Below are 27,989 nucleotides of genomic sequence, written 5' to 3'. Positions count from 1 at the left end.
TTTGATATTAAAAAATTCATTTTTAAAAAACTTTATTATGAAAATTCTCATACGCAAAAACATAGGCAGTAAAATCAACACCCATGTACCTATTATCCAGTTTCAAGAACTCAGTACTATTCTTATTTTTCATCTATAATCCACCAATTTTTTGTTTAAACTGGAAATTTTTAAAGCAAGTCTCAGATTTCATATAATTTCACTCAGAAATATTTAAGTGTCTTTATCAGATAAAGACTAAAAGAAAATAAAGCCATAATACCATTATCAAACCCAAAGAAACTGTCAATAATTTTTTAGTGTCATCTAGTGTTATCTAGTGTCATCTAGTGTTAATTTTTTTAGGTGTAATAATGGTTACCAAAAGATCCTTAACAAAAAAATTTACAAATGAAATGATAGCTGCAATCTGCTTCAAAATAATATGGGAGAGTGGTGTTGGGTGGATGAGATAAGACTGCCCGAGTTGATGGTTGTTGGTAAATGGATTTAATCATACTATTTTGTATATGTTTGTGTATGAAATTCTCCATGATAGCAAAAATTAATAAAAAATAAAAATCTAGTAAGTAAAGTCAAAGAAGACAAGTTAGCCAAATTTCAAAATATTTTACATAAATTATCAGTTGGAATTTTTGTCAGGTTGGTAATAATAGTATATTAATACAATTAACACATAAAAGTTCAAGAATTTCTTATAAACATATCTATTAGAATAAGATATGAAATACACTGTAACAGTTATTACGCCATCTAACATTTTAGCTAGCTTTTCAAAAACCAATAAATGTTCTAGTTTAGTTTAGTTTTAGGTTAATCTTCAATACTTGACAGCAGACATGTAGCAGACTTAATAAAATCCCTTCTTTCCTGAAAACAAAACCCATTTCAGGGAAGATAAGACACTATGATAGCCTCAAGGGGTAAACTGTGTTTGATCCAAATTAATTATTATATTCTCATTCCCTTAGAGAGTGATTGGCCTAGGAATGACCATGTGACCAAGTTCTGATCAATGAAATGTAAACAAGTCTTCTGATTGGAATGCCTGGGAAAGCTTTTACTTTCCTAATTAAAAAGGGAAGAGTCTTCGCTGGCTAGCTCTTTTCTCTTTGACGTTCTTCCTACCTGAAATGTGGGCGAGAAGTCTAGAAATACAGCAGCCATCTATGACTATGAAGCAACAAGTATAAAGATAAAAGCCAACATACTAAAGATGGTGGAACAGAAAGATAGTAAAAGCCTGTCTCCCTAACTAGAGAAGAAACAATTATACCAGCTCTGGACAGTCTAACCCTTAAATTTCTTGTTATAAGAAAAACTCCAATTTGCATAATCTAGTATAGTAGGATTTTTGTTTCTTGTCGCTAAACATATTCTTTATACAATAGAATATGTCAAGAAATATAAATAAAAACCAAATCAAAAAAAGCACCAAAAATGTCCACTTCATAAGTGCAAAGGGCTAAAACACATCCAAGTTCATATAAGACAACCAAATTAGGAAAAGTCAATATTTATTATGGCAATATTAAAATCTATACATTCTTAGCCGATGATATATACTTGGTTAAAAAATCTTTTACTTTGGATATATGCATCATTTCCTTCATTGTGGTGTCTCTACTTCTCAGATGTATTAATCCATTCTCCAAAGTAGCTTCAGTAATCAAAACTGTGAAGAGGATGCTCATTTCATCATATCTAAGAAAAAAAGTAGTTAAACAAAATACATGCACACAAATGTAAACTGTAAATTTACATTACCAGCTTTAATTACTTTAGAGTCCATGCCACTTTCAAGAGTTACAAAACTCAAAGGCAGCATTTGAGAGCTATACCAAAAAACACCTTATTCAAATTTCTATATCACAAAGTAAAACTTTCAGAAAGTTTCTGACTTATTGTAATAACTGAAATGCCATAGAAGAAAATAAAATCTGAAAAATAAACACTGGTACCTCAACGAATCGTTCAAGGTGGTATTATAGATGAACCTCAGAATTACCTCAGCCTTTTGGTATTTGGATACAGTCCAAGAAAAATTATTTTAGATTGTCCTTTACAATACTACTATAATAAAAATCCAGCGTACAACATATCATACCAAAATCATGCTTAATATATAACTGTATGCTAACTCATAGTTTCTAGCCTTCTTTCTGCTTATCCAGGCACTCTATCTCATTGTTTCTTTTCTTGTAGGGCTCCATCAGAAATTATCTTATTTTTTTGTGTATTGCGTATTTTGCCCCACTAGAATATAAGCTTCATAAGAACAGGACACTTTTCTCTCTTATTTACTGCTGTATCTAAGTACATAAAACATAGTAGTTGCTTACTAAATACTTGGATAAAAGTATCCTGAAACAATAAAGCTTTTACCATATAAAGAACAACTATAACTTGGTAATGCCCGCATGACTCAAAGGATATGACTTAAGTACCTGAGAGAACTGGAAAGTTCAAGTATCACTCCTTCACTTTATATATGATAAAACAATTAAGTTAATTTATCCATAGAAACCTACTTTTCTTCTGACATCATCTGAAAGGTGTATTTTAACAAGCTGTTAGAGAACTGAGGAGCAAAACACAAAGCTTCACAACTTTTTACTCAAAATATACGTATTCAACACAAAAAGCTAAAAAAATGACAAACCCAAAGGAGGAAAGAATTAATTCCTTAATAAAAAACAGAAGTTAATGAAATAGCAGAAGGTTAAGATTTAGAGACAGAAAGATCAAAGATCAATTAGGAGATTATTTCAATGATCCAGCCAAGAAATACTGGTGACCTTAACTTGGGTAGTGACAGTGAAGATGGGGAAATGTTGGTTTGAAATATATTTAAGAGGTAGCTGACAACATTTAGTGACAAATCAGATGTGAAGAGTAAGGAAGAGGGAGGCACTAAGGATGATATAACCAGGTTTCAGTCTTGAGAGAATGGCTGAGCTGAGATGCCCATCACCGAGGAGACTAGTTCTCGGTCCTCAGGGGTACAGTTATTTTCCACTCTGCCTCAGAATGAACCACAACACCAGGGAGCAAAAGGCACTCTACTCATGTTCCCTCAGTCTTGACTCAATAAATGCATCCAATATACATAATTCCATCCCTGATAAATTGATAAACTCAGGTAATATATATTTCATGACATTTAAGTCTTGAAGTTGCACATAGTATATGCTCAAATATACCTGATGAATATTGTTCCTTGCTGTATCAATTAACTAAAGGCACTTCTGTAAATGGGAATACTTTTAAGTTATATTACATATAGATACATTTATTTGTTACTCATAAAAATATATATAATCAAAAACTCTAAATAAACATACTTTAGTGAAAAGGAAGACATTTCTTACTTTGAATAAAGTTGTTCCAATGAGGACTGCACAGTTTCCAAATAACCAGGCCACACAGAAATTCCATTTTCTAGTAGTTCATTAAATAGCCCTTGACAAACCTAGAAAAAAATACAAAAACTTGAAATATGAAAGAAATAACAGTAGCTAGAGTGATTATCCTATTTTTGTGAAACCACAAATCACCTTTTTCAATCTTTAAAATGGGCACAAATTCTTTTAATTATGTGAAAATTAATTAAATTTTATAATTTGTATATTGTATACTTATAAATTGCATTCTTTCTCTGAAAACCAAGAAATTAAAGCTAAATATGAAATGCAAATCTTCTCTGAGAGAAAATTTTATACCAAATATAAGAATTTTTATTTTCATCATCATTCAAAACACCACAAAACCAACAGAAATTTTATCAGAGAAAAACAGTAAGTCCAAAGGGCTATGTTAACTCTAAGCTCATCTGAGAGTTGAAAATTGAGCCCTTGGGTTTTAGTACCATGTCAGGAAGAGAAGGAAGAAACAGTAGAGAAAACTAAAGTGAAGTCTCCAGAAAACTATGAGGAAAACCAAGAGAGTGGTATTCCTGAAGCCAACTAAAGAAAATGTTTCAAGAAGAAAAGAATGATTGATTAGTTTCTGTGGAATGCTGGAGACAAAAGCCTGACTGGAAATACAGATGTGATAATGAGTAAATGACATAGTAAATGTACTGTTTTCTTAACAACAACAGTGAAGCAAAACACAGCAAAATTTTAAATTTACAGCAATCTACAGCTTAGCAATCTACAGCGAAAACTCTATAGCAGGATTTCTCCTATTCAGCTCTGCTGACACAAGATGTTTAGCAGCATCCCTGGCCTCCATTAGACAGATTCCAGCAGCACTCCCCTCCCCACTTGTGACAACAAAAGTGTCTCTAAACATTACCCAAAATCTCTGGCGCGCTATAGCACTGTCTCTCAAACTTTGGCTAGCATTGGAATCACCTGGAGGGCTTGTCAAAACACCCTTTGCTCAGCCTCACTCCCAGAGTTTCTGATTCAGCGGGTCTGAGGTAGAGACCAAGAATGAATTTCTAACCAGTTTCCAGGAAAAGACCATAGCAAAGTAAGTAGGTGTTAAGGTATTTGATATTTGGGGGATAGATGAGAATATAGACATTAACAAATCTACAAAATTAACAGGGAAAAGTAAATATACGTATGGGTTTTAATAAGTTAGTGGTTGCCAGCAGAGAATCTGTTCTAACAGAATGTAGAAAAGGAGATAAAAGCTCTAAGCATGATGAAGTGTTGAAGATTTGGGGATATGAGAACTCTCGCACCATGGATTAGTACAAAAACGTGCAGCCAGTCTGGACAGCAACCTAGCTGCCATAGTGACATTAAGGATACATATTCATTTTACCCAGGAATCCCATCCCTGTGTATATAATTCTTGCATAGCCCAGAAAGTTACATGCATAAGGACTCTGTCATGCTGCTGAGGCAAAAAAGTTAAAAACAGAATAAGATATACAATATACTATCCTTTTGGTGAATTAAAAATACCCAAGGCACAAATTACTACTATATTCTTATAAACAAACAAAAACAAAACAAAGCCTGCAATTTTAATGACAAAAATCTAGAAAATAAAGTTCTTTTTTGTCTTTCAAGCAAAAAAAATAACCTAGGAACTTGCTCCCTACCAGGATGTTAGGGAGCCTGTCACAACCCTTGGAGGAAAGAGTGGAAACTGAACTATTATCTTCTTTCCTAAGCTGACTATCCCCATGTTCCCAGACCTCCTCTTCCCACGGGAGCACCAGCAGAAATCTTGGGCAAATCTTTCTAGTGTCTTCACTCAGGTCCCGGATGGGTCTGAGTCATCCAGACAGAAATGATGACTGCTGAATGGGTCTCTGGAAAGAAACTAAAACCACCTTCCTGGCTTTTCACAAGTGTATTTAGACCAGAGAGATTAGAAAAATCAAATAAGATTATAAATCTGTGTTTATGCCATCAAAAATGTTAAGTTAAAAAAGGAAGGGGTTAATAAATAATTCACTAGACACCTGTACAAATATTTTGATTACCAAAACCATGCATACTCATTTTAAAAATGCAACTATGGGCACGATGATAAGTGCAAAATCCACTGAATTATATTCATTTTCTTTAATATACAATACTTCGAATTATCTATAATTAACTATGGTATTTATCCACAGTTCATTATTTAGTTACAATTTTTAAAAAAGCAAATGAATCAACATAAAAATTTAAATGGCAAGCTACTCATTTACTTGCAATAATGGTTATAATTAAAATGACATTAAAATTCATTTAACCCACCTGTCTTAGTTCCACTGTTGGGCCTCTTCCCACATCCAAAGCAACCTTAATAGGAGCTAAACAAGGGTGCAGTTTAAGTACCTACAGCAATTGAAAGAGAAGCAGGGCAGGGAGGACAACACAGCTTATTTAAATATAACACAAGCACTGACAAACATGAAGCATCTTAAATAGTTAAAATTTCCTATGTGAAAATGGAAGCTAGCTGAAGTCATAAAAAAAATCATGTAATGGTATATTCAGCTGTCTATATCCAGTTGTGCATGGGTTTCTCCACTTTAACAGATGTTCTGTGCACCTGATGCCCTCCCATTTTCTGACAACTCCATTTTCCCTTAAAATGCCCCTTCCTGTGATCACTGCCTTCCCTACCCTGCTGGGATCATGTAGCTTATCATCTGGACACTCTCTTACCAAAACCCACAACTTTTCTCATTCATTCACCCATTCAACAAGCATTTGAACAGCCACTTGATGCCAGAAACAGTTCTAGGTGCTGGGGACAAAAATCACTGTCATTCATGATGGGAAGAAACAGATAATACACAAAATAAGTAAATAATATATCTGAAGGTGGTAAATGCTATAAAAAAAAAAAAGGAGAGGAGAAATGCTGGCAAAAAAGGTTAGGGGAGGGTTGTTTGCAATTTTAAATAAGTGGCAAGAGAAAGTTTCTTCTCTGAGGTGACATTTGAGCAAAGACTAGAAAGGAGGTTGAGGAACAAGACACGGGGATATGGGAGGAAGGCATTCCAGGCAAACGGGAGAACAATGACAAGGCTCTAAGCTAGGAGCATGCCTGGCATGGTTGCTACACATATGCTATAAATCCCAGCCCCCAGAACAGTTTTATAATGACTTTCTATATGGCCATATCATACTAAATGAGTACTGCATAATACATCACTTAACTATGCAGAGTGATGCTACAAACTTATGGTTTCCAATTCCAGTTGAATCCTTGACATGTTAAAATTTTTGATTTGGGGCAGCTCCCTTTCACATTCTAGGGGAATATGACTATTTTAAACTCTTGCCACTTAAACTCCTACTCCTCCACAGTTTAAGCTAATAGTCTTGCCTCCTAATTCCCTAAGAAAATATAGGGTATGAGTAAAACTTCCCCTATTTATATCTATACAATTGTTCTTTCCTCCCTGCTGTTCTGAATAACTCTTTTTAAGACAAGTCCCTCTACTCTTATACTCTTGATGCTGTTTGAGCCCTTCTGTTTCTTCCAAAAATCTTACTCCATTAGTCATCTCTTTTCTCTTGTACAGATTCAACCCCTTCTCTTTCTTGATTTTGAGTGCTGCCCTCCCCTGTGCCCCCCTCCCTCAAAAAGAACTGTTTATCCTAAAATAAGCCTTTCTCTTGACTAGGCCCATATCTAGTTCCTGTGATCCACTAATCAGCCACTCGGGGTCAGATCAGAAGCAAAGAGGTCAATATGGCAAGTCTTGCTGGTCTATCTTATTTATTCCTGCTTAATACTCAGCTTCTGATGCAAATGGAGGCTATCAATGGAAAGGCTCAGATACTAGGAATCAGAGACAGCTGCCAAGCTCCCCTGGATCCAACAGAAATGCCTTTGGGACAACCCAAAAGGGATGTCTTGTTCTATTCTGTGGGAACCTGCTTATTATCTCTGTGGCCAGATTCTAAAAGAACTGAAAGATACTTAAATTACTTGCACTAAAATAAATTTATTATTCAGAGTTTAAGTTAGTTCTAAGGGGGGGACGTTTTTAGTTTCCCAAGTCTCCCTCTGAAATATCAAAAGCACCTTTCTATGAAGATTTTTCTTTCTTGTAAAGGAGTTCTCTGTTAGCTGAAAAGAATCGTAGAGGTAAGCCAGCATGCCTCGGTCTAGATCTCCATTTATAGATAAAACAGAAGGAACCACATTTTTTCGTCCATCTCGGCCCTCCACAGAAAAATAGAACAAAAATAAAATATTTTTAGCAGATCTCTTAAAATTAAATATCTTTGACTTATAGAATCAAAATACAAATTGATCGATAAATCTAGATGGAATGATAAAATTAATTTTAAAAATACCACCATTTGGCAATGCTCATGGTAATAATTGATTTGGGCAAGAATCATCAATGGATACTGTAACCGGTAGGTCAAAATTTGGTGAGAAACAAGTTAGATACATAGTTTTAAAGTATCTGCTTACAAAAGACATTAATTACTCATTAAAGACATTAATTAATAAAATACTTATCAATTTTACATTGGAGAAACTGGTAGCACCATCCTAACCAAGTGATAAAAGTTAACATCACCAGTAAACTTTATAACATGTGCCTCCTGACACAATGCATAGAGAAGAGGGCAGTATCATTTCTGTGGCTGAGGAAACATGAAACGTTTCTTTCTACATTCTACAAAGTAACTGGCCTTTACTCTTCAAAAATACAAAGGTCACGAAAGACAAGGAAAAATAAAAGGAACTGTTCATTTGAAAGAGACTAAAGATACATGACAATTAGGTGAAATATGCGGTCCTAGATTGGATCCCGGACCTATAAAGAGCATATTGGAATAATCTGTTATATCTAGAGAGTTCTATAGATTGGATGGTAATAGTGGATTACTATTACTTTCCTGATTTTGATGGCTACATTGTGGTAAGAGTCCTTGCACTTGAAAAATACACACTGAAGTATCAAGAGGTCATGGTGCACCATGTCTGCCGCTTATTTTCAAATGGTTCAGAAATGATCACAGAGAATCTGCGTAAAGGATACAAAGGCGCTCAAGGTAAAACATACATGTAATTGAGACACACTTCCAGGATACATGTGTAAAAGTTCATGATCTCCTAGATTCCACAGGGTTTCTATTGGCTCTTTTCCCCAGGGAAAATTGTAGAAAAGTTTGTTTCCTTTTCGTCCCTCTTCATCTTGACAATCACTGCTGCTGAAGTTCGATGGACTCACAGCAAACTGGAAAATAAAGTTTAAGTCTGTCTTATTAATGTTAATGTAAATGTTAAAAAGTAAAGTTGCCTGAGACTTTTTATGCAGCAACTGAATGAAAATGGTCAAGTCCCAAATAAAAATTGTGGAGTTTAATTAAATATGACTGACTATATTGCTAAAAATACTGTTGGTTAGTCTGAAAAAAAAACTAGAGAAAAACTGTCAATTAATTAGAGGGAAGGTAACCAAGAACTAAGTAGGATAAAAAGAATCACATACTCATCATTCTTATCCTTCTGTGAAGAGCTTGATTATTTGTGATTATTCCACTTTGTGTGTCTAGGTGGGTGCTTGGGGGTTTTATGAGTTGGAGAAAGATAAGACAATGGCAAGACAAAATGTTTACTTCAATTCTTTTCTCTTCAGCAAATACTAAAACCTGATAACAAATTACAGAACTATTTTGACTAACATGAAGAGTTCATGAAGGTAGGAGAAAAAGTCAAAGCTGTTAAGAGTGGGCAAGGGTCAAACTGTATACTAGCCAGGAATGCCAGGTAAGGGATTTGAACTTTACTTTGAATGTAAAGGCTTATCAACAAAAGCTTCTGAGCAAGAGAAAGAGATCAATAAATGCCTTTATCAAAGTAACTTTGTTATATAGAACAATGAAAATCATTAGTTTTTTAATTTGTATTTGTTGATTTAGAATATGTTACATCAAACAAAATTTCATTTATTATAGATAAGTATTACCATGACACATTAAGACAATTTACTTATTAAGGGTGATTATTGTAGTACCTTTCTCCACCACAGGAGTCGATGACGTAACCAGAAATCAAGCCAGTGGCCGGCAGTTCTCCCCGAAGTAAACCATACCAGTGAAGCTTCAGTCCTCTCACTGATTCTTTGGATATCAGAAATATCAGATGGTTACTAACCTGAAAATTATATAATCTTATCTCAAAGTGAAAATGATTGGTGCTTGACTATTTAAATACAGTAAAGTCAAGTTATTTGCCATTTTTCTCTACCTTTTAACACCATCAGGTGTCTGCTTAGTATCAGAAATAGGTTGAAAACACACTCCAATCTGAGCAAGGCCATAAGGTAGCCTCTTGTTTACCAGATCCAGGCAATTAACATAGTGCTCCAAGGCGCCTGTGAAAAGAGAAATCAATCATCATGTAAATCTAATCTACAAACCCAAACCATTTTGGTCAATTTATAGACAAATTAATAATCCAATAATGCTAACGCAGCAGTACAAGTAGGGTGAAAATATTAAGGCTGATCTTAATTACCAGCTAATTTTGGGCGGTTTCCCCTCAACTTTTGAGTTTGAAGATTTTTAAATCTATAAAAAAGTTGAAAAAATAGTACAGTAAATACCTATAAACCTTTCTCCTAGACTCACCAACTGTCAACATTTTGCCACATTTTTTGTTTACCCCCAAAACATTTCAGCATGCATCTCCTAAAATTATACTATTATTACACCATAAAATTAATCATAATACCATAATTTTGTCTAATATATGGTCAATATTCTATTTTCTCCAGTTATCACAAAATGTTATTTATTGCTGTTCTCTAAGGTTCGTGTGTTGCATTTTGATTAGGTCTCTTTAATCTCTTGAATCTAGAACATTTCCCTGACTCCTCCCTTTCTAACTTTGCTTTTAATGACACTGACTTTTGAGTCCAGGCCAGTCATAGATTAACTCACATTAGAGATTTGCCTGATTGCTTCCTTATGACTTAATCTGGGTTAATCATTTTAAGCAGGAATACTACACAGTTGTTGTATATGTCTTATTGTATCCCAACAGGAGGAACAATAGTATCAAATTATCCCACTATTAAAACAAATTTGATTACCTAATTAAGGGAATCCATTCCTCAACAATACCCTGCTCCTAAACAATCGTCCACCCAATATTTTACAATCTACTGATAATCCTTGCCTGAATCAATTATTATATCTTTGGGATTGTAAAATCATAATATGGTCATTTTTCTAACCTATTTTTCCTTCTACATTTATTGTATAGCTTCTGTAAAAACAAACTTTCTTCAACTCCTTCCTCCAACAGCAGACTTAATTACTTATTTTTTTGATTATCACTATGGTTTAATTTTTTTATTTTAATGTGATATGACCCATTACCAACAATATTTAAATGTTCAATTTGTCCCAAATTTAGACAGCGTGTGTCTCCTTCAAGCCACACCCATGTCTTTTTGATATGACCCCACTAGTCTTCGAGTAATTGTTTTGTAGCACCATAAAACGTCCCACACTGACTTTGTACTTTCCCTGCTCCAGGACTGAAATCAGCCATTTCTCCAAGCACTAGTTCATTTTAGAAACCAAAATCTGGGTACTAGGTGTGCTCGCTGCTATTGTCATTGCTTCTAGGCCCTTTCAAAGAAGAAAGTTAGGAAATATATATTTTTTAAAATTGTGACTTAAAAAAATCATGAGTTCATAATGATATTGTCAATTCGAATTTAACATTACAAAGTTTATTCTTTTCTATTTGTATCTCTTTACTATTACATTGAAAATCTTGGTTTCCAATATTAATCTATCCATCTATTTGCTTTATGCTATAATATATATAAAAGTTTTAGAATTATAATTCCAACATTTCTACTTAGAAAAATCTAAGATCTATTTGTAGTTCTCTATGCTAGTTATATAAAAGATTGTATCCCACTAAATGACAGCGCTGTGTTCAAAAGTTACCTGATTTGAGATTTCCATTTCTGATAATAGTAGACTAACTTGTTGATAATAAAAAAAGTTGGTCAAGAAACTTTTATAAAAAATCTTTTTAAAGACATAGGAGAGCTATCAAGGCAGTAAGGACTTGAGGGTCCAAAATTTGGAGAAAAGAACAGGGAGGTAAACTCAACATTTAGTGCTGCTTTTCCAATTCTCAGGTTGCAGAGACGAGAAGCTGAAATGCTGAGCAGAGCTTCTTGAAATCTTATGGAATTTGGAAGTACAAAAATTGCAGTTTCTGGATCATCCAGCAGGAGGCTCTAGTAAACACCCCAGCCTTTCACTAGGGACACTCGAAGGGCTACACTTGAGTCGAAGGGCTACACTTGAGGAGTAGAGATGAAAAGACTGAAGCTCAGCCTTCAATAAACTTAATCCTAGATTGTATTAAGATATGCTCCTACTCTAGCTGCCTGCCAAAAATAAAAGTAAATCCTCCTGGGAAGAAAACACCTATAATTCATCTCTATAATTTGTACACAAATTACCTAGAATATCAGAACATCCAAATGACCAGAAGCCCAGAGAAAAACATACTAGAAACAGATATATCTGAGTTATCAGACATACTTTAAAATTTGATTCTGTCCAAGAAAGATGGGGAGAATATCTAACATATGTGTAGTCACAGGACAGAAGTAAAAGAATGGGGTGGTAACTTGGAGACATAATGGCTGAAAATTAAAAAAAACTAACCATAAGTAGAGGCTCCTACAATAGCTCAGACATGGAATAAAGAGAGCCAGGGCATTGGGAATAGAAAGAAAAGGTAAACTGGGTAACTCTAAGCTAAAAACAGTAGACACCTGAAGGATTTGGCAAATAAATGGATGTAAGTTTCCTAAAGGTAAGAAAGTGTCTGGCACACCGCAGATGCTTTGATGGACATCTAAGAGAGCTAAGTTTCATTTTCTAATAAGGAAGAAAAGATTGATTTGTTTTGGGACATGGTAATGAGCAGTGATTTAACTACCCCCAAAATAAAGCCATCATGGAAGAAAGTAGTATAAATCAAAATTGTCACATTTATTCAAGTTTTGTTTTGGTTTGCTTTATTTTCTTAAGGAAATCTTTAAAAAGTTACAATATAGGTACTGATTTTTAGAGCACCATGAACATTGGTTCTTATAAATTACAGTACCACGTAATGAAAAATGGCAAGGACAGCATTTTGCAAAGATGAGCTGCTGTGATAGCAAGTCTATAAAGAACCTGAATTTTTTTTCTGATCTCTGCAATCGTGTTCTATTTGACTTTAAAGGCAAACGGTCCCCTCTAAGTTTCTGTGTATTCACTGGAGAATCACTATAAAGCTCGATTAGTCCTATTATTTTGCAAACTCAATAATTATCTAAAGGGTTCTAGAAACAAGATTGTAGATCGTTTTCAGTAAGAAAAACTGGAGGGCGTTTTCCTTTGCTCTAGAAAAAGGAGCTTTGATTAGCCTATTGTGTGTAAAATTGAAGGGTGACTGTAGACAAACATTTCGGCAACGATGAACAAATGATTTAAAACATGATTTAATTTAGGTCCTAATTCTAGGGAGACTCAATTGGACTCTAAAATTCTAGGGTTGCCCCGTGAAAGTGAGAGCGTTACCAAGCCCTCCGGCCAGATTCTTTTAAGGAACAGTAACGATTCAATGGACCAGTTTTCTCCAGGGTAGAAGCACCATCAATACATTTACTTAACTACTTCAAAATGTTGAGAACCTGGTAACCTTTCCAGGTGAATAAAAGGCCAGTTGCAATTCGCGAAATCAAGCGAGACTGCCTTTCCACCCCAACCTATTTTGAAGCATGAAATCAAGAAGCATACCGTGAAGAAGGTTCTCCCGTAGTTTCCCAGAAGTTTTTAATAAGTTCTCAAGAAATGCTACTAGCTGTTCCTTACTCAGCTCTTTGTCTTGCAAGATTTCGCGTAGAGTTTCTGCAGAAACTAACCTGAAGGCACTGTCCCCAGGCGGCGCAGGGCCTGGTTCATGGTGGAGGGCGTCCACCGGAAAGACCTGCTCCCGGAACACCACCACCGAAGACCACCATTCTGCCGCCAGGTTCTTCCGCAATTCTATGCCCAAGGGGCCAAAGCCGGAGTGGCACCCGGTCAGGAGAGAATCTCGGGTAACCTGCCGCTTAGTGCCACTGAGAAAATGCCTTCTTTGACAAATCTCTATCAGCGCTTCGCTCCCCTCATCAGACTCTGGGGCTTCTCTTGGTTCGCTCCCCCGAGGCAGCTCCGCGTGCGACCTCAGGAGCCCTCCGACGGGGTTACTCTCTTCCGCCAACAGCTCTGGCTGGCCCCCATTGACTCGACCCCCAAACCCAGAAAACAGGCACCTGCAGACTTTCTGGCAGGCCCTGATGGTTGCACCGGGGCGCATCACCCTCAGGAATTAAAGAGCAATCTTCTATTTGCTGGCGAAAGCCGCCACAACAAAGAACCCCGGAACCAACTGCGCAGGCGCGCCGGAAGTGAGCTCGCTCTCAGCCGGCCCCGCCCACGGAAGTGCGTCTCTGTGTCCCCGCTGCGGCAGCCGCAGGTCTACCCCAACACTTCATGGCGGAGTCAGGCCTCGTACCTTTTCACCTCAGTAAAGCCCGGTCCCCCAGCAATTGCTATTCTTTATCTGCCCTCATCAGCCCTGATAAATATTCTCATCTACTTTTCATTATCGTTCCGTAGCCACTACTGAGTCAGCTTTTTTTTCTTTTGCAAAATCACCTCCTAGACACCACTTTCTCAATCGTGTTAACGAAAATGAATTTTGGTTCCCGTTTTTCTAGTCCTTATGGTTTAGACCCAGGTCTTCGCTGCAACTCTATTAGGTAAACGCACTGCAAGCATGCCTACCTTCAGACAATTCTCCTGGGTGTGGGTGGTTGTGAGGGGGAAGGGGCAGTCCCTTCACAAAGGGGAATCCGCGAATGGTACCTGTATCACCGAGGAACTTTTAAAAAACCTGCCGAGAAAGCCAGCAATTTTAAACAAGCTCTCCCGGTAAATGTGGAGGCACGCTCGAGAACCACTAATGTGTATCAAGTTCTAGCAGGGGTCCACCTCCTGGGCGTCCATCAAAATATTCAATAAAACTTGATTACCCGTTTAAAATGGAGATCGATGATTACCCCAAGCTTGTGAGTTTAGTCTCCATTTTAACTCAAAAAAATTGCCCAAATACTGGGTAAGAGGTACAACCCAGAGGAAAATGGTTGATTCCAAACTCCGTGATTCCTACTTCCAGCTTCCCTTCAAAGTAAGGAAACCTTGGGCAAGTAATTCAAATGCAAGGAACAAGCTACCAGATTGGTTGGACTACCAGGAAGGTGCAGTTTATGAAACTAGCAATTGTTAATGTAATATAAGAGCAGTTATTTTTTCATTATGTAAGTGTAGGACAAGTTCAGAAGACCATTCCATACAAGCAAGTGTGCAAGTCTGTAAAAAGAGAACTAGAAAATTTAAAATGTACTGCTGGAAATCAATTCTATTAACTGCAAAGTGGGCACTATCAACATGTTTCCCACAAAGGAAACACACACCAGGAAAGAGGCCCATACACAAATAAATGAGAGAGAATGGGAAGAAAAATCACATTTATTAGTTAAGACAACCACAGGCTGGACACAACACACATGCTAAAAAGTGGACTGTCTTAAAATTTACTTCAAAGGTAAATAGGTAAATGTTTTCCACAGCCCCACAATCATTTCAGTGTTTACAAATTAAAAGGCCCACATTAGACATTAAACAGTAAAATATGTAATAAATACTCCAACCTATCCTTAAGTCATAATGAATTTGACCTACCATGCTATTGAAAACTGCTTAGTTATTAAAGGTTGAATCAGTTTTCAATTAGTCCTAAAAAATACCACTCCCCACCCACCCTTCACGCAAATTCTAGTTTGAGAGGTAAGGCATTAACACCAATTAAAGCCTGTTTAATCATTTAAATGAGGTCTCACAAGGACCTCTCCTCTCCTGGCAAAAATGCACATACCACTCTCCAGAAGACATTCAGACCTATTTCTAGCCATTACTGAAATCAAGTATTAGAAAGGTTGGTGAGCTTAAGTTAAACCTAAAGCTACTCCCAGATCTTTCTAGCAGTAAAACCCATGTTGACCTTGGCAAGACTTGTACTATTGTCACTGTGCTTTTGGTTATGTTGCTCCCTCCCGGTTATAAATTTTGACAAGGATTTTTTTGTGTGTTCGTTCAAATATGAATAGACCTCAGTTTGAAGTCCTTTAGAGTTCCCTGGATTTATTATTGTAAAGACATTCAATGACTCCCAGTGTGACTACACTTAAGAGCCCCAGAAGCCTGTGAAGACTAGAAGAATGTTTATAACTTGCACTGAGAATACAGAAAACATTCAAAACTTAGCTCCTGCAACCTTATTTTAAAAGGTGTAATCTTAGCTTTGTTCAACATTCCAGTAATTCACAATAGAGCCAAGAGCATGAACATAGCTGCTTTTGAAAAAAGTTAATACTTGAGTGTTTCAAATAAATCTTGCAAAAAGAACAAAATTGTCTGTGTTGTTCTCACACTAACCAGTTTGAAGGTGGGCTATAGTTGATCATTTCCTATTTTAATACCTCACCACTTAGTAAATGGGCTATTAAATGACTCACCTGTTGGGAGGTACTGACAGTATGCGATTTAACCTAGAATTATCAATTTACCTAAATCAATCTCATTTTAATTCTTATAATATGAACACATCATTTTAAGGGCTTTCTGATATCCCCACTTCCCAAAACTAAATTATGGAAAGGAGCAATTTAATTTTTGATTAAATAAAAACCATCTAAGCAAAGTTTTACATGATAGTATATATGTAAAATAAAGTACAATTTCCACTTAATTCAGTCTTCAAATATTTTTATTGGAAGGCCATGCATTGCCTTCATTTATTGTATTTCAAATCACTGTACATTTACTTTTGTGAAAACACTGCCTGCATTTTCTAGTACAAAAAAAACCTAAAAATTGTTTCAGGAATGTAGAGAAATATCCAACTTAAATAGCGAAAAAGTGCACCATAATTACTGCTGCACTGCAGTCATTTCTGCATTTCCCATGTTTCTTAAATAACTATTTTGTCTGATAACACACAATATAAAGAGCAATTATGAAAAACAGACATTTACATATACTTCTAAAGTCTTATTGAGAATATCCGGTTGGCATTGGATAACCAATCATAGGCGCAGCTGCAGTAGCAGGATATGCATATGCCTGTTGGTTCATACCATTGTGCATATTTGGAACATTACTTCCATATTGCTGAGTGCTATCATAACCATTCTGGTAAGTCCCTGTTGGATTACCAGTCCTAAAACTGGTCTGTATACCAGCAGACACAAAATTACTTCCAAAGCTCCCATTGGTGTAATTTGCAGCACTGTAAACACCATTCTGGGTTTTTGCCCCAAAATCTCTCTTAAGCAGACTAGAGTAACCTCTGTCATAATTTTCCCTGTCTCTAAAGGTATTAAATCCACCCCTTTTGCCTGCAGAGTATCTGTCCCGACGGTCATCCTTCATGCCTCCTCTACCCCTGGAACGACCTGTCAAGAAAAATAATTGCAAACTGATTATTTCTGACACAAATCATTACTAACCCAGAAGGAATAGGTAGTTCTTAACCGCTACAGCTGTGAAGCAGTTTCTCAACTTAGTCGCACAAAGATTTTACTCACCTGCCAATTCCATTTTAATGGGTTTGTAGACAATTATGTGACCCCAAACCACCAACATTTCTTATTGAAGATTGGTCTTACCTGAACCTCTGTCTTCGACCAACTGAAGCAACTTGGGATTAATTGCTTGATTAGCTTCACGAAGCACAGAGATAAGGTCGCTCACTTGCTTTATGTTATTAGGTGTAAAGAAAGTGTATGCTGTGCCTGTTTTGGTACTGCGAGCAGTTCTTCCAATTCGGTGAATATAATCCTCTGAGGAGTTAGGGTAGTCATAATTGATGACAAATTTCACATCTTCCACATCTGTAAGGTGTTGCAGTGTGGCAAAATAGTAATGTACGGAGTTTTGCACACCACAACAGCCAGACCAAAAATAAAAAGTTAGACAATTGTATTCCCAAGAAGGTACGGGCTGCAAAAAATACAGTTAAAATGGTTATCCATTCCCTGTAGGAATACCATTGAGGTTGAAAAAATAAAGTACACATCATCTGTATGTCTTAATACCCACCCGAGAGCCTGTCAAAGGATGTGTATATTCCTTAATAATTCCCAAATCAGCCAAGTCCCCTTAGAGATCATCAAGTGACATCTGAATGCTTCTGTGCAGTAGGGCCACTTAAAGGTTCACAGCAACCTCTTCGTGTGTTCATTTTAAGGACCGTTCAACAAAAATGTAAATGGTCCTCTGCATTACAGACTCATCAGAAAATCAAAATTCTGGCCACACTGCTCGTCTTGCCAAGACCTTACAACCGCAGCTGCAAGAAAAACATACCTGTCCCCCAAAAGTTGTTTTTATGCACTGTCTCGTCTAGGCAAGCGCTTCCAAGAAGCCAGGATTCACTTGAGAATGTGTCTCTCTCTGGCAGGTCTCGACATGACGACTACTGTGTAGGTGAGGGAGGAACTTTCAAAGCATCGCTTTCTTTTCCCACTGACTAAGTGTGAGAAGTTGCTCCTGCTCTAGAGCTCATGTGCCAGTACTCACCAATTTGTAAAAGGCTTAGTACCTTTTAAAGCTGCTCTCTCCATTTCAAACTTGAACAAAAATCTCACTGAACATTGATTGATGTTTGGAAATATTTCTTCGACATTTCAGCAAACTCACTGAAACTCAAAGACCCACAGATCACAGTCAACAGTTTGAAACAATGCTGTACCATGGCAGTCATGCAAAGCATGGGACAGAAGAAATACCACGGCAGTGAACTGTGAGGATAACTTCCATTTTTTTCCCTCGGAGAGAACAGTTTACGGGGCAGAGGTGGTATGTTCTGCCTTTTGAAGATTACTGGCACACTTTCAGCTTTTCACCTCTCTAATCGACTGGAAGCAGCCAGCCGATCTCTAGTCCTCCATCCCCCTCGAGTCCTCCGATTGTCATGCCTAGGCCTTGCCACAAAGACTGCACCTTTATATGAAAAAAACTTAGAAAAAATGCAGAGGTTAAAGAAAGCAATAAACTTTCTTTAAAAATTATATGGAGATCTTCTGGAAAACCAAGCCATGAATTCGAGTTTGTACTAACCTAGCCCTCTGGAGGCCACATCTGTAGCAATCAGAATAGGGGCTTTTCCATGTTTGAATTCTGTAAAAGAAGGCACATATGTGATCACTAATCTGAGCAAAATTCTAGGTTTTGAGGGGGTTAAAAAAAGATCTTTATTTGAAATACTTGCCATTTAGAACCCAGTCACGTTCCTGTTGACTCTTGTCACCATGAATACCCATGGCGGGCCACCTAAATTAAGAGAAAAATTGTATTAATAAGCTTCACATTTAAAACCTGCCAGATTTTAGCCTAGTACCTTAACTATTCTTGGTCACAGATCCTTTAAATTTCACCTGAAATATTATATAGTCGTACCTATAATACCAGATTCCCATCCACAAAACTTAGAAGTCTATCACTCAAGTCTGCCCTTCCCTTAAATTCAGCTCTAATATATCTGCTTCAATAGAAAAAGCCTACATACCCGTCTCTCCTCATTTTTCTAGTAAGTTCATCACATCTTCTTTTGGTTTCAACGAAAACAATGGTTTTATTCTCCTTCTCACTCATGATCTCTTCCATTAGACGAATAAGCCTTTAAAGTAAAAAACTTGTAAATTTTAAGTCCATAGCTTCACCATGCATTTATGGTCAAAGTATGCGGCTACAAATAAAACAACAACAAAAACCCCCACCTGCTCGACCACTTATCAAGCAATTCTACTGGTTGGACCTTAAACCACAGGACACATGAGTTCTTTTCCCTAAAGGAATACTATAAATTATAGTGACAATGTTATCTAAATGCAGAAAAATCTTCATAAGGACAAGCTAAATCTAAACATTCAGATTCCAACCACTTTTAAAACCTATGAAACAAATTCAAATTATATAGTTGTTTTTACAGTTAAGACTTATATCTTACTTTTCATCCTTCTCTACATCATGACACACATCCACAATCTGAAGAATGTTGTGGTTTGCACTCAGTTCTAGTGCACCAATGTTTATATGAATATAGTCTTTCAGGAAATCTTCAGCAAGCTGTCTTACTTCTTTTGGCCAAGTCGCACTCCACATTAGGGTTTGCCTGTCAGGCTAAAGAATTTTGGAATAAAAAAGTGTGCATTCTAAGAACGAATTTGGAGCTAAGTTTGAAAAAATAACATATTTAAGGGCACTTACTCTTATCTGATCCACAATCTTCCTTATTTGGGGTTCAAAGCCCATATCAAGCATTCTATCTGCTTCATCAAGGACAAGGTAGGTAGTTCTTCTCAGGTTTGTCTTCCCACACTCTAAAAAGTCAATCAGTCTTCCAGGTGTCGCAATACAGATTTCCACACCTACAATTAAACACATAAATTTAACTAAGACATCCAGACCTCTTTAGCGCCATCAGTGACAAATAGACCTTTTGTTACACACCTCTCTCCAAATCACGTATTTGTGGTCCCTTGGGAGCACCACCATAGATGCAAGTAGACTTCAATCGACAGGCTCTACAGTATTCAGCAGCTACTTGCTGCACCTGTTGGGCCAGTTCCCGAGTTGGTGCCAGCACCAAACACTAAGGAAAGAGGAACAGAAAATGAAACAGCTTTTAGTAGAATCCTGGGTCCTAATTTTAAACTGATTTATTGTTACACTAACAGACAGCTCCCAGCAAAATTAGGTTAAAATAATTAATGTCTCTTATTAAAAACCACCACAAATTATGTCCTTTACTATGTATAAAACTCCATTCTTAGGATCAAGTATTAAGAAAAAATACATATACTTACAATAGGCCCGTCACCTCTCTCTAGGAATGGCTGATGATTGATGTGGACAATGGCAGGCAGCAAATACTATTTAAGAAAACAGCAAACAACAAAAGTTACATTAAAATATTTCTGGTTTCATTTTATTACTAATTTCCTCTAGCATATATCGGAGTATCTCAAAAGTTCTCCTGGACTTACAGACAATGTTTTCCCAGATCCAGTCTGTGCTACTCCAACCATATCCAATCCACTTAGAGCAACTGGCCATCCCTGAGCTTGAATAGCAGTGGGTTCAGTAAAGTTCTGTCTTGCAATCACGTCCATGACATTTGCTGTAATCATCAATACCAATTTAGAATAATGCCAAAAGAAAAACAGAACAAAACACACACACACAAAACTTAAAACTAGCACTTACCAGGGAAGTTTGCTTCATAAAAATTCAGAACTGGCTTTGGGCAGTTGTGACCTCTAACTGTAATTTCCTTGCTTCTTCTGTATGTCTCTACCTCTTGCTATAAAACAAATAATAACCTAGTCAGGCTTACAAACCACTTCCCCTAAACCATTTATAATTGATTAGTACTTTTACATGACAAAATTATACTCTGGATCCACATATGACAACCCCATATGGCACAAAAATACCTACTGTGTTACATTCAACCATTCTAAGTAGGAAAATTAAAAACCATCTGTTTCCAAAAGTAACACCTCTTCCCAGACTAGTAAGCCAAAAAACATGGATTTCCCATAACTTGGTCATTTACAAGGCATTTCTGGTCAGATTTTGATCTACTAAAAGTCATTACTGAGTTAATCCTGATGAAACCACATGAAATTACTCACAGCTGTGCGCCTAGCCAAATCAGGATGTTCTTGATAAAAATTCTTCTCAAATTTGGGCAGCTCATCAAGATTCCACTTCTTTTTAACTAATTTCTCCCCAGGGTTTCCAAACTTCTTTCCTGATAGGGGCCCTGCCCTACTTCCTCCAAATCGAGGTGCACCAAACCTGCAATTGAAAAAAATTTTTTTTTCCAAACGTCTATGTAGTTTAGTTTTTAGACACTCAAACTCACCATCCCTTGACATACACTAAAGATCGATACAAGACTCTTGGAGGCGTAAGATCTAGCACTGTCCTTACTGATGATCATTCTCTCTAAACCACAATTAGCACCCTATCATTTCCCGGTGTCGCCAAATACACGCTACTGAAGCCAAGTCAACAGCCCCAGATTTACCAGGTCGGAAACTGGCTGACCATACGCTAAAAGCTCAGATTACAAGGACAGACGACAACTTATAGTTAGCAGTCCTTCCCACGAGCTTAGGAATTAAATATCTGGGAGAAGGACAATACAAGGGAGGAGCTTAACGGCGACATTATTTATCAGCCGTTCTCAAGCAAAGGAGCTTAGCTTTTAATGTATAACGGAACAGAACAGGCAATGAAGAGCACACCAAGGAGACTGGCGATCTCGGAGACACTTATACAAGCCATACGGATCCCGCGGAAGGGCTCCCGATCAAGGTAGCAAAATTATATAACACAAGGAAGAGGAGGAGGAGGAGCTGGCGACTACCAGGGGAGGAGTCCTGGCCCGGGCGGAGTCGGCCGGGCGTCGTTCCCGCTGGGGCGGCGCTTCCCCCTTTGTCTCGCATTTCTCTCTGCGCCACATTTTCTCGACGCTGCCATTTTGAGCTCCTCCGCCGGGCGGGGTAACAAAGGCGCCGCCGCCATGTCCGACGCCGGCATTTTGTACTCGCGGCTCTGCCACATGGCCGATTCCGGGGGCGCCAGCCACCCTCCTGCCCCCCCACCGTATCATTGGCTTTGGAGACGTCTCTCTCAACTCCCACAGAAATCCCGGGGCCCCTAGAACACCTTCCGAAAAACTACACCTAACTGAGGCGAATTCGTTCGTCTCGAAGCGTCGCGCTTTCTTCCCCTCGCAATACACTCCTCCGAATCCTACCCACAGCCGCTAAATAGCCGAGGCTCCAACGCCCCCTCCCAAACAAAAGGCGAGATTGAGGGCCGTTAACGGGAAATTCTTCGTCAGATTTTGACAAATTATCGTAACGGAGCAAACCTCCCACTGAGGAGACCCAAAGATGGGCTAAAAAACCCAAGTTCCCATCGCCCCTCGTTACCCTTATCGGCCACCCATCCCCCAACGGCCGGGCCTGACAGATCAGTTCCCACACTCACCCTCGATCCCGGCCGCGGTCTCGGTCACTCGAATAGCCCGACATGGCGTCAATGATTGCGGTTGGCGGGGAACGAAGTGAAGAGAATCGGGTGCGACAAGTCGCTGGAAAAGGCTTCGGCGAGAGCGAAGCCTTGCGGGGGCGGCAGCGGCGGAGGAACGGCGATGACAGGAGCCGAAGCTGCTCCGCAAGAGACCGGTGGAAATGAATGAGGTGCCGGCCGCGTCCCGGCAGCCGGTTTTATAGCCTGGACCGCCTCCTCCGCCGCAGAGAATGCTGGGAACCGCTCTATGACCTAATCACCCCGCCCCTGCGCAGAGGCCGCAACGCTCCCCGACGTTCCGGAATCCAATAAGTTCTCTCCCCTCCCCCCACGGCCCCTCCTTCAGAGTCGCCCGTTTTTCGCCCTTTCGTAGCTGGGCTGCCCCTCGACCACTGGGATGCCTCAGGCTGCACTGTCTTGACTTTACCTCTTACTCGAGCCTTTCTACAACCTCAAGGAAGCTACCCTGCCCTTTTTCGGGTCCACCCTAGGTAATAAAATGGCCAGCACAGAACCCAGTCCGCCCACTTGGAGTTGTTTACGTGTTCAAAGAGCCCTTACACCCAGAACCAAATAAGACACGAAGGCGGAGCCTGACATTGTCACGTGGCTGCCCCCGCCCACCGGGTGAGCGGGCCGCACTACTTCCTCAGTAGGCGTCGGCGGAGGAATACAAAACGAACAGCTCGCCGGAAGTGCAGTGCTAATGCCACCGGGCGACCGGCCGGGGCTGCTGGGTGACACACACTGTCAAACCCACCCACCTGAGAATCGCTTAGCGCAATCTTGCTGGAGGAGAATGGTATCTAGAGCCCTCAAACCGCCGCCTCGGCGCGTGTTGCTAGAGGAAGTGCTCCTCTGATGACCAATCAGCAGCGAGAATCGTTTTAACGTCCCTCCCGCTTTCACCCCTCCCTTTCATTTCGTTCCCCTTCTCTCAGTAATATGTCTGTTTAGTGCGGCCCTTCCAGGACACCGTCCCCCGTGCGCCCAGCTGGGAGTCTGTCGGCGACCGGCATCCGCGACATGGCCGGCTCTGAGGCTGGTGAGTCTCAGCCTGGAGCCCCAGTGTGTGTAAACTAAAGTCCAAGTCTCCGAATACCCCTGCGCATTGTATCTTAAGGCCTCGGACCGGCCTCAGCTGGGTCTGGACTGCCGATGGGGCTCGTGACAGCCCGTCGTAGTTGGCTGGTTTTCGGGTTAGGGTCTCTTAAGTCAGTCCTCCGTTTCGAGACTGTCGAGCGATTTTGGGGTGGGGGAGAGAAGGTCTCTGTAGCGAGGCCTGGAGTACGCCCGCATCCTGGCTGCAAAAAGGGCAGTCAGAACCCCGGACTCGTGTTTCTTTGGAGAATCGAGCCCATGTCAAGGTGTTCTTTGCTCTTGCATTGTGGGGACTGAGGTCGTACCTGCATTTGTATTGAATTTTTGAGGAATGGCACTCTTAAGATCTGTTAATGTCCCTGGCAGAGTGGAATAGTGGTGGATTTTTCTTTTCAGTGCCCTCTGGAGTTACGGGCTTTGTTTAGCACCGCTTTTTGAAAAGCGAATTGATTTGGTTGTCTAGGACGCTTTCATACTTTTCTCCAGGACAGCGTCAAACCAGTTGTCATGGTTTGGTCAGCTGTGAGAAACGAGCATGGGGGAGAAGGAGATAATGTGCTTTGAAGAGACACACACGCACACGTTGTTTCTGGGAAAAGGAAGATAATGTGCCTGGAAAACACAATCATACACTTATTTCTAGAACATATTGAAGATAATCGAATACAGAATAAAAGAACTTTGTCTTTATCACCAGTCATTTCAAGGAACAAATGTTTTAAGCTTTTTCAATTACTTTTGGTCAAGAAACCTTTGTAATGATTATTCTAATTCCAACAGTGTCTGGGAGTGGGATGGAGTGGGACTCAGGAAACTTAAAACAGTTCTGGTGCTAATTCTGAATCTAGGGACTCTAATGTATTTCCCATATTTTCTTTCACGTAATCAAATGTAAAAAAACTTAAATGCAGTACTGTTAGTGTCATTACTCCAGTTCTAACAGCTTAAGTTAATCACCTATTTGGACACCAGAGAAATTCTGCCTTGCACACGATAATTGGGTGAAAACATGACAAATGCTTTTGGGAATTTGAAGCAACATCCATTAATTAGTTTCTAGTAGCCTCAGATTATATCACTAACAAACTGTCTTGTTGGGGACATAATATTCCTGTTTACTTGTAAATATGTTCTAAGTGAAAACATATGGCTTGCAAAATAAGGACTACAGTAAATAACTTAAGATTTTAGATTGCAACAGTAAAAATTGGATTTGCATCATTTTTTACTGCATTGAAATTTTAGAAGTCTGAAAATCATGCCAAGAAATTAAATACATCTTTTCAAAAATCATGCCCATGAGGGTTTTTGAAAGTCTATAACAATCAATGCCTTATTTTCTACAGAGTTTAATGTCTGCTTTTGTGAGGGTTTTTTTAAAATGTATGTACATGACTTTTTCTAGTGCTGTTTAAGGCTGAACTTTTTCTTTCCCAACAGAGTGGGTGACTATTGCCAATAACCTACTTTTGAAATGTCACATACACTTGAGGATACACGAACTAGAAGATTGTGATGCTAATGTCTTTATTGCTCTCTATCAATCCATTTTGGGAGAAAAGGTACCAGGTAAGGGTACTAAAAAGTGGAAATGATAATATCTTAAACCAGAAATTTTTAGTGCCTGTACTTAGATCCTACGGTATTTATAAGATCTTGAGTTTTCTTTTTGTCTGCATCTTAGTTCTATCTAAATATTGCATTCATACCGTAATGAATCTTATGAGACTCTCCTGCCCCCAATAATAACAGCCTTAGTCAAATCGGTTTGGTCTTGGTAATCACTGTTTAATCATGCTTAATGCCTCATGAAAGTCACACCTTTTCTGTAAATGTACCTTCAAAGGTTCTAAAATTGAGTGGAACTTGGAAACTTGTCGGGTCCTGTTACTTAACCAATATTATGGATGAAAATTGGTGTTTGTACTGTATCCCTGGTTAAATATGTGAGAGTCCTTATCCCTAGATTCCTCTGTGGCCTTCGTTTGTTTATAAAGTTTATAACCATTAAGTATTAAAGCTCTATATAGTCTTTGTCCCTTTCTCACTGTTAACCATGAGACAGTGCCCTCCTCACTTCCTGGAATAATAGGATAGCCTCTAGCTGGTATCTTTGATGCTAGTCTCAATGCTCTTTAGTGTTCAGAAGCATGTACAGGTACTTAGACCAGTCTTTTAAATACGTTTTTATCCTTCCCCAAAAACATTCATCATCTCAACACAGGAGGAATTCGAAATTTAAGTTGCTATTAAAATCTTTCTGCATTCAGGTCTATACTGATCTTTTAAACCTTTACGCCAGTAATTCTCAATAGGCTGCTTTAACAGGACATACAGTAACTTTCCTTTCACACCTGTTGGTTTTATCCTCTCATGGAAAGCAGCCCACAGTTATAAGTTAAAGTCTCACCTCATGCATTGCCTCCCTTATCGTATTATCATCTCTTTTAATTTAGGGACTTAATTTTCCTTTAGCATGATGCTTAATGTAGAACGTTCATATATTTATTTAATTGAATCCAATCAATAAATAAACCAATTCAACCAATAAAAATTCTACCATGTGGAATTCAAGCTCTGTTAACTTTATCTGTTCTGTTTGGGCAGCACTATTGTAGCAGTTAAACTTACTCAGAAGTCTGGTCAGAGGCAGAAAGATGAAAACTTAGACCCTCATAGATGCAAAATGATGTAGCTTTTCTTCCACAGACCTCATAGCTATTCCCAGGAGTCAAGAGGATGAAGCTCACAATGTACAAGCAGTGATCGATTCACTGGCCTTGGATTACCTGCAGGTCAGCTTATCTCACATAACAGGTCAGTAAATACTTAACCATCAGATATTTTTGCATTTTACTAAAATAATTTGTTAGAACCCTAGACATTGTTTAATTAGCCAAATGAGTAAACTTATGATATAGGCCAAATAGTAGGACTGAGCCGAGACTGTTAAGGCAGCCATCCTTGAGAACTTTACCAAGAGAGTCAGACATTGAGTTTATGATGGATCTGGGTCTGGGTCAGAGTTCTAGCGGGTAGTTGGAGGTGTATTTTTGTTGTTTTGTAATTTTGAAGCTACCATACTGCTTGTTTGTAGTAGCTAAAAATTAGAAACAACTAAATGTCTATTATGGAAACAGGCTAAATAAATTACGGTAGCTCCATACAAGGAACTACTCTGCAGCTGTAAAAGATGATTGATGATGCTCTTGATGTACAGTGTTCCATATAAGTGGAACAATCTCCATTATATATTGTGTGAGAAAATTGTGGTGAAGTTACAATGATAATATGCAGAGTTTGCTATTATTTGTAAAAAGAAAGGTAGAGAGAATATATATGCAATCAATTTTATACAGAAGAACTCTAGAAACCCATACAAGAAACCTGTAATACAGATTGCCTCCAGTAAAAACTTCAGGGCTGTAGGACAAGGTGGGAGGAGACTTGTATACCCTTTGTACTTCTTGAATTTTGAGTCATGTGAATATGTTACCTATTCTAAATAAATAAAACTATAAATTGTTTCTGAACCTTTTCCAAATAAATTATTTCCAGCTAATGAACAGGGACTCTTGGGAACTTGAAACTATACTTAAATCTCTAAGAGAAAGTTTATGCTCTTTATTCTTTGACAGTAGTTGAAGGAGATAAATGTTAATCAGGCTAAGTCATTTCCATCTCTTAATTTGATATTGAAAAGAACAAGTTTTTGCAAAAATACTGAAATTTTGGAGTGCAGTTTTGTTAGTAAATATGATAAACTATTTTTGATATAATTTCTTTTGAGGGATAATGTTGGGGCTTCTCTGTTCTTTTGTATTTTAGAATCGCTTTATCACTGGAGTAGGGCAATTTCTGGTATTTGTGCTTTTTAAATATACTATAGCAAAGTTGTGTCTTTTTTAATGTTGTAGTATAGACTTTTTTAATGTTGCACTTCCACTGATAACTCTCATCCACCCCATGAAAAGTTGCAAAACTGCTTACCTCCAGTAGACTGCAAAGCAGCTTTTCACTCCTTGTGTTCTGTTTAAAGCAGTTTCTCCTACACCATGAAGCACCGCATTCTGGCAAGCAGTCTTAGTTGCTGGGTTGGCAGAGTATGCTCCCCATCCTGGAAACTGAAGTCCTGAGTATGCCCTTGGGGTACACTTGTGTATCTGGTTAAGCCAGAAAAACGCAAGGCTTAAAAACAAGATACCGATTTAGTTGTTT

General features: G+C 38.4%; 3 protein-coding genes across 5 annotated transcripts in view; 1 reads left to right on the top strand and 2 right to left on the bottom strand.

Annotated features, from left to right (window-relative positions):
• Positions 1-15: 15 nt before the first annotated feature.
• On the bottom strand, positions 16-16,165 carry POLG2 (DNA polymerase gamma 2, accessory subunit). 2 transcript variants are annotated; one of them, XM_039859885.1, is made up of 8 exons: positions 13,254-13,919; positions 9,679-9,805; positions 9,446-9,551; positions 8,492-8,665; positions 7,495-7,635; positions 5,709-5,789; positions 3,372-3,472; positions 1,501-1,704 (listed from the first exon to the last, which is right to left on the bottom strand). In XM_039859885.1, the coding sequence occupies exons 1-8, from the start codon at positions 13,813-13,815 to the stop codon at positions 1,539-1,541; spliced, it is 1,458 nt and encodes a 485-aa protein (XP_039715819.1). In that variant the 5' UTR covers positions 13,816-13,919; the 3' UTR covers positions 1,501-1,538. The 2 variants fall into 2 exon arrangements, with proteins under 2 accessions (XP_039715820.1, XP_039715819.1); XM_039859886.1 differs by lacking the exon at positions 7,495-7,635 and having other exon boundaries at positions 16-1,704; positions 13,254-16,165.
• Positions 16,166-16,308: 143 nt separating this feature from the next.
• On the bottom strand, positions 16,309-22,867 carry DDX5 (DEAD-box helicase 5). Its single transcript, XM_039859884.1, has 13 exons — positions 22,629-22,867; positions 21,260-21,425; positions 20,829-20,925; positions 20,609-20,742; positions 20,429-20,494; positions 20,073-20,214; positions 19,830-19,990; positions 19,570-19,742; positions 19,129-19,239; positions 18,832-18,893; positions 18,681-18,740; positions 17,228-17,452; positions 16,309-17,014 (listed from the first exon to the last, which is right to left on the bottom strand). The coding sequence occupies exons 1-13, from the start codon at positions 22,670-22,672 to the stop codon at positions 16,611-16,613; spliced, it is 1,845 nt and encodes a 614-aa protein (XP_039715818.1). The 5' UTR covers positions 22,673-22,867; the 3' UTR covers positions 16,309-16,610.
• A 499-nt stretch (positions 22,868-23,366) lies between these two features.
• CEP95 (centrosomal protein 95) overlaps positions 23,367-27,989 on the top strand; it is a 30,997-nt gene continuing 26,374 nt past the window's right edge. For both annotated transcript variants that reach the window (XM_039859881.1, XM_039859880.1), the window contains exons 1-3: positions 23,367-23,715; positions 25,212-25,340; positions 26,481-26,588. In XM_039859881.1, the coding sequence (XP_039715815.1) occupies positions 23,697-23,715; positions 25,212-25,340; positions 26,481-26,588 (256 nt within the window). In that variant the 5' untranslated portion in view covers positions 23,367-23,696. The remainder of the gene's footprint in view (positions 23,716-25,211; positions 25,341-26,480; positions 26,589-27,989) is intronic.

The sequence above is a fragment of the Pteropus medius genome, unplaced genomic scaffold (genome assembly GCF_902729225.1).
Source record: "Pteropus medius unplaced genomic scaffold, Ma_sr-lr_union100, whole genome shotgun sequence".
Taxonomy (NCBI): Eukaryota; Metazoa; Chordata; class Mammalia; order Chiroptera; family Pteropodidae; genus Pteropus; species Pteropus medius.
Note: the sequence above shows the minus strand (reverse complement) of the source record. Positions and strands in the feature narration are given on the sequence as shown.

Excerpts from the sequence above, each read along its gene's own strand:
- POLG2 (XM_039859885.1), bottom strand. The coding sequence starts at position 13,815 with ATGCGCCCCGGTGCAACCATCAGGGCCTGCCAGAAAGTCTGCAGGTGC. Across the intron at positions 9,552-9,678 it reads ACACCTGATGGTGTTAAAAG|AATCAGTGAGAGGACTGAAG; the intron begins GTAGAGAAAAAT and ends TGATATCCAAAG. Across the intron at positions 5,790-7,494 it reads AGAAAAATCTTCATAGAAAG|GTACTTAAACTGCACCCTTG; the intron begins GTGCTTTTGATA and ends CAATTGCTGTAG.
- DDX5 (XM_039859884.1), bottom strand. The coding sequence starts at position 22,672 with ATGTCGGGCTATTCGAGTGACCGAGACCGCGGCCGGGATCGAGG. Across the intron at positions 20,215-20,428 it reads AGAGAGGTGACGGGCCTATT|TGTTTGGTGCTGGCACCAAC; the intron begins GTAAGTATATGT and ends CTCTTTCCTTAG. Across the intron at positions 17,453-18,680 it reads TGTGGCCTCCAGAGGGCTAG|ATGTGGAAGATGTGAAATTT; the intron begins GTTAGTACAAAC and ends AACACCTTACAG.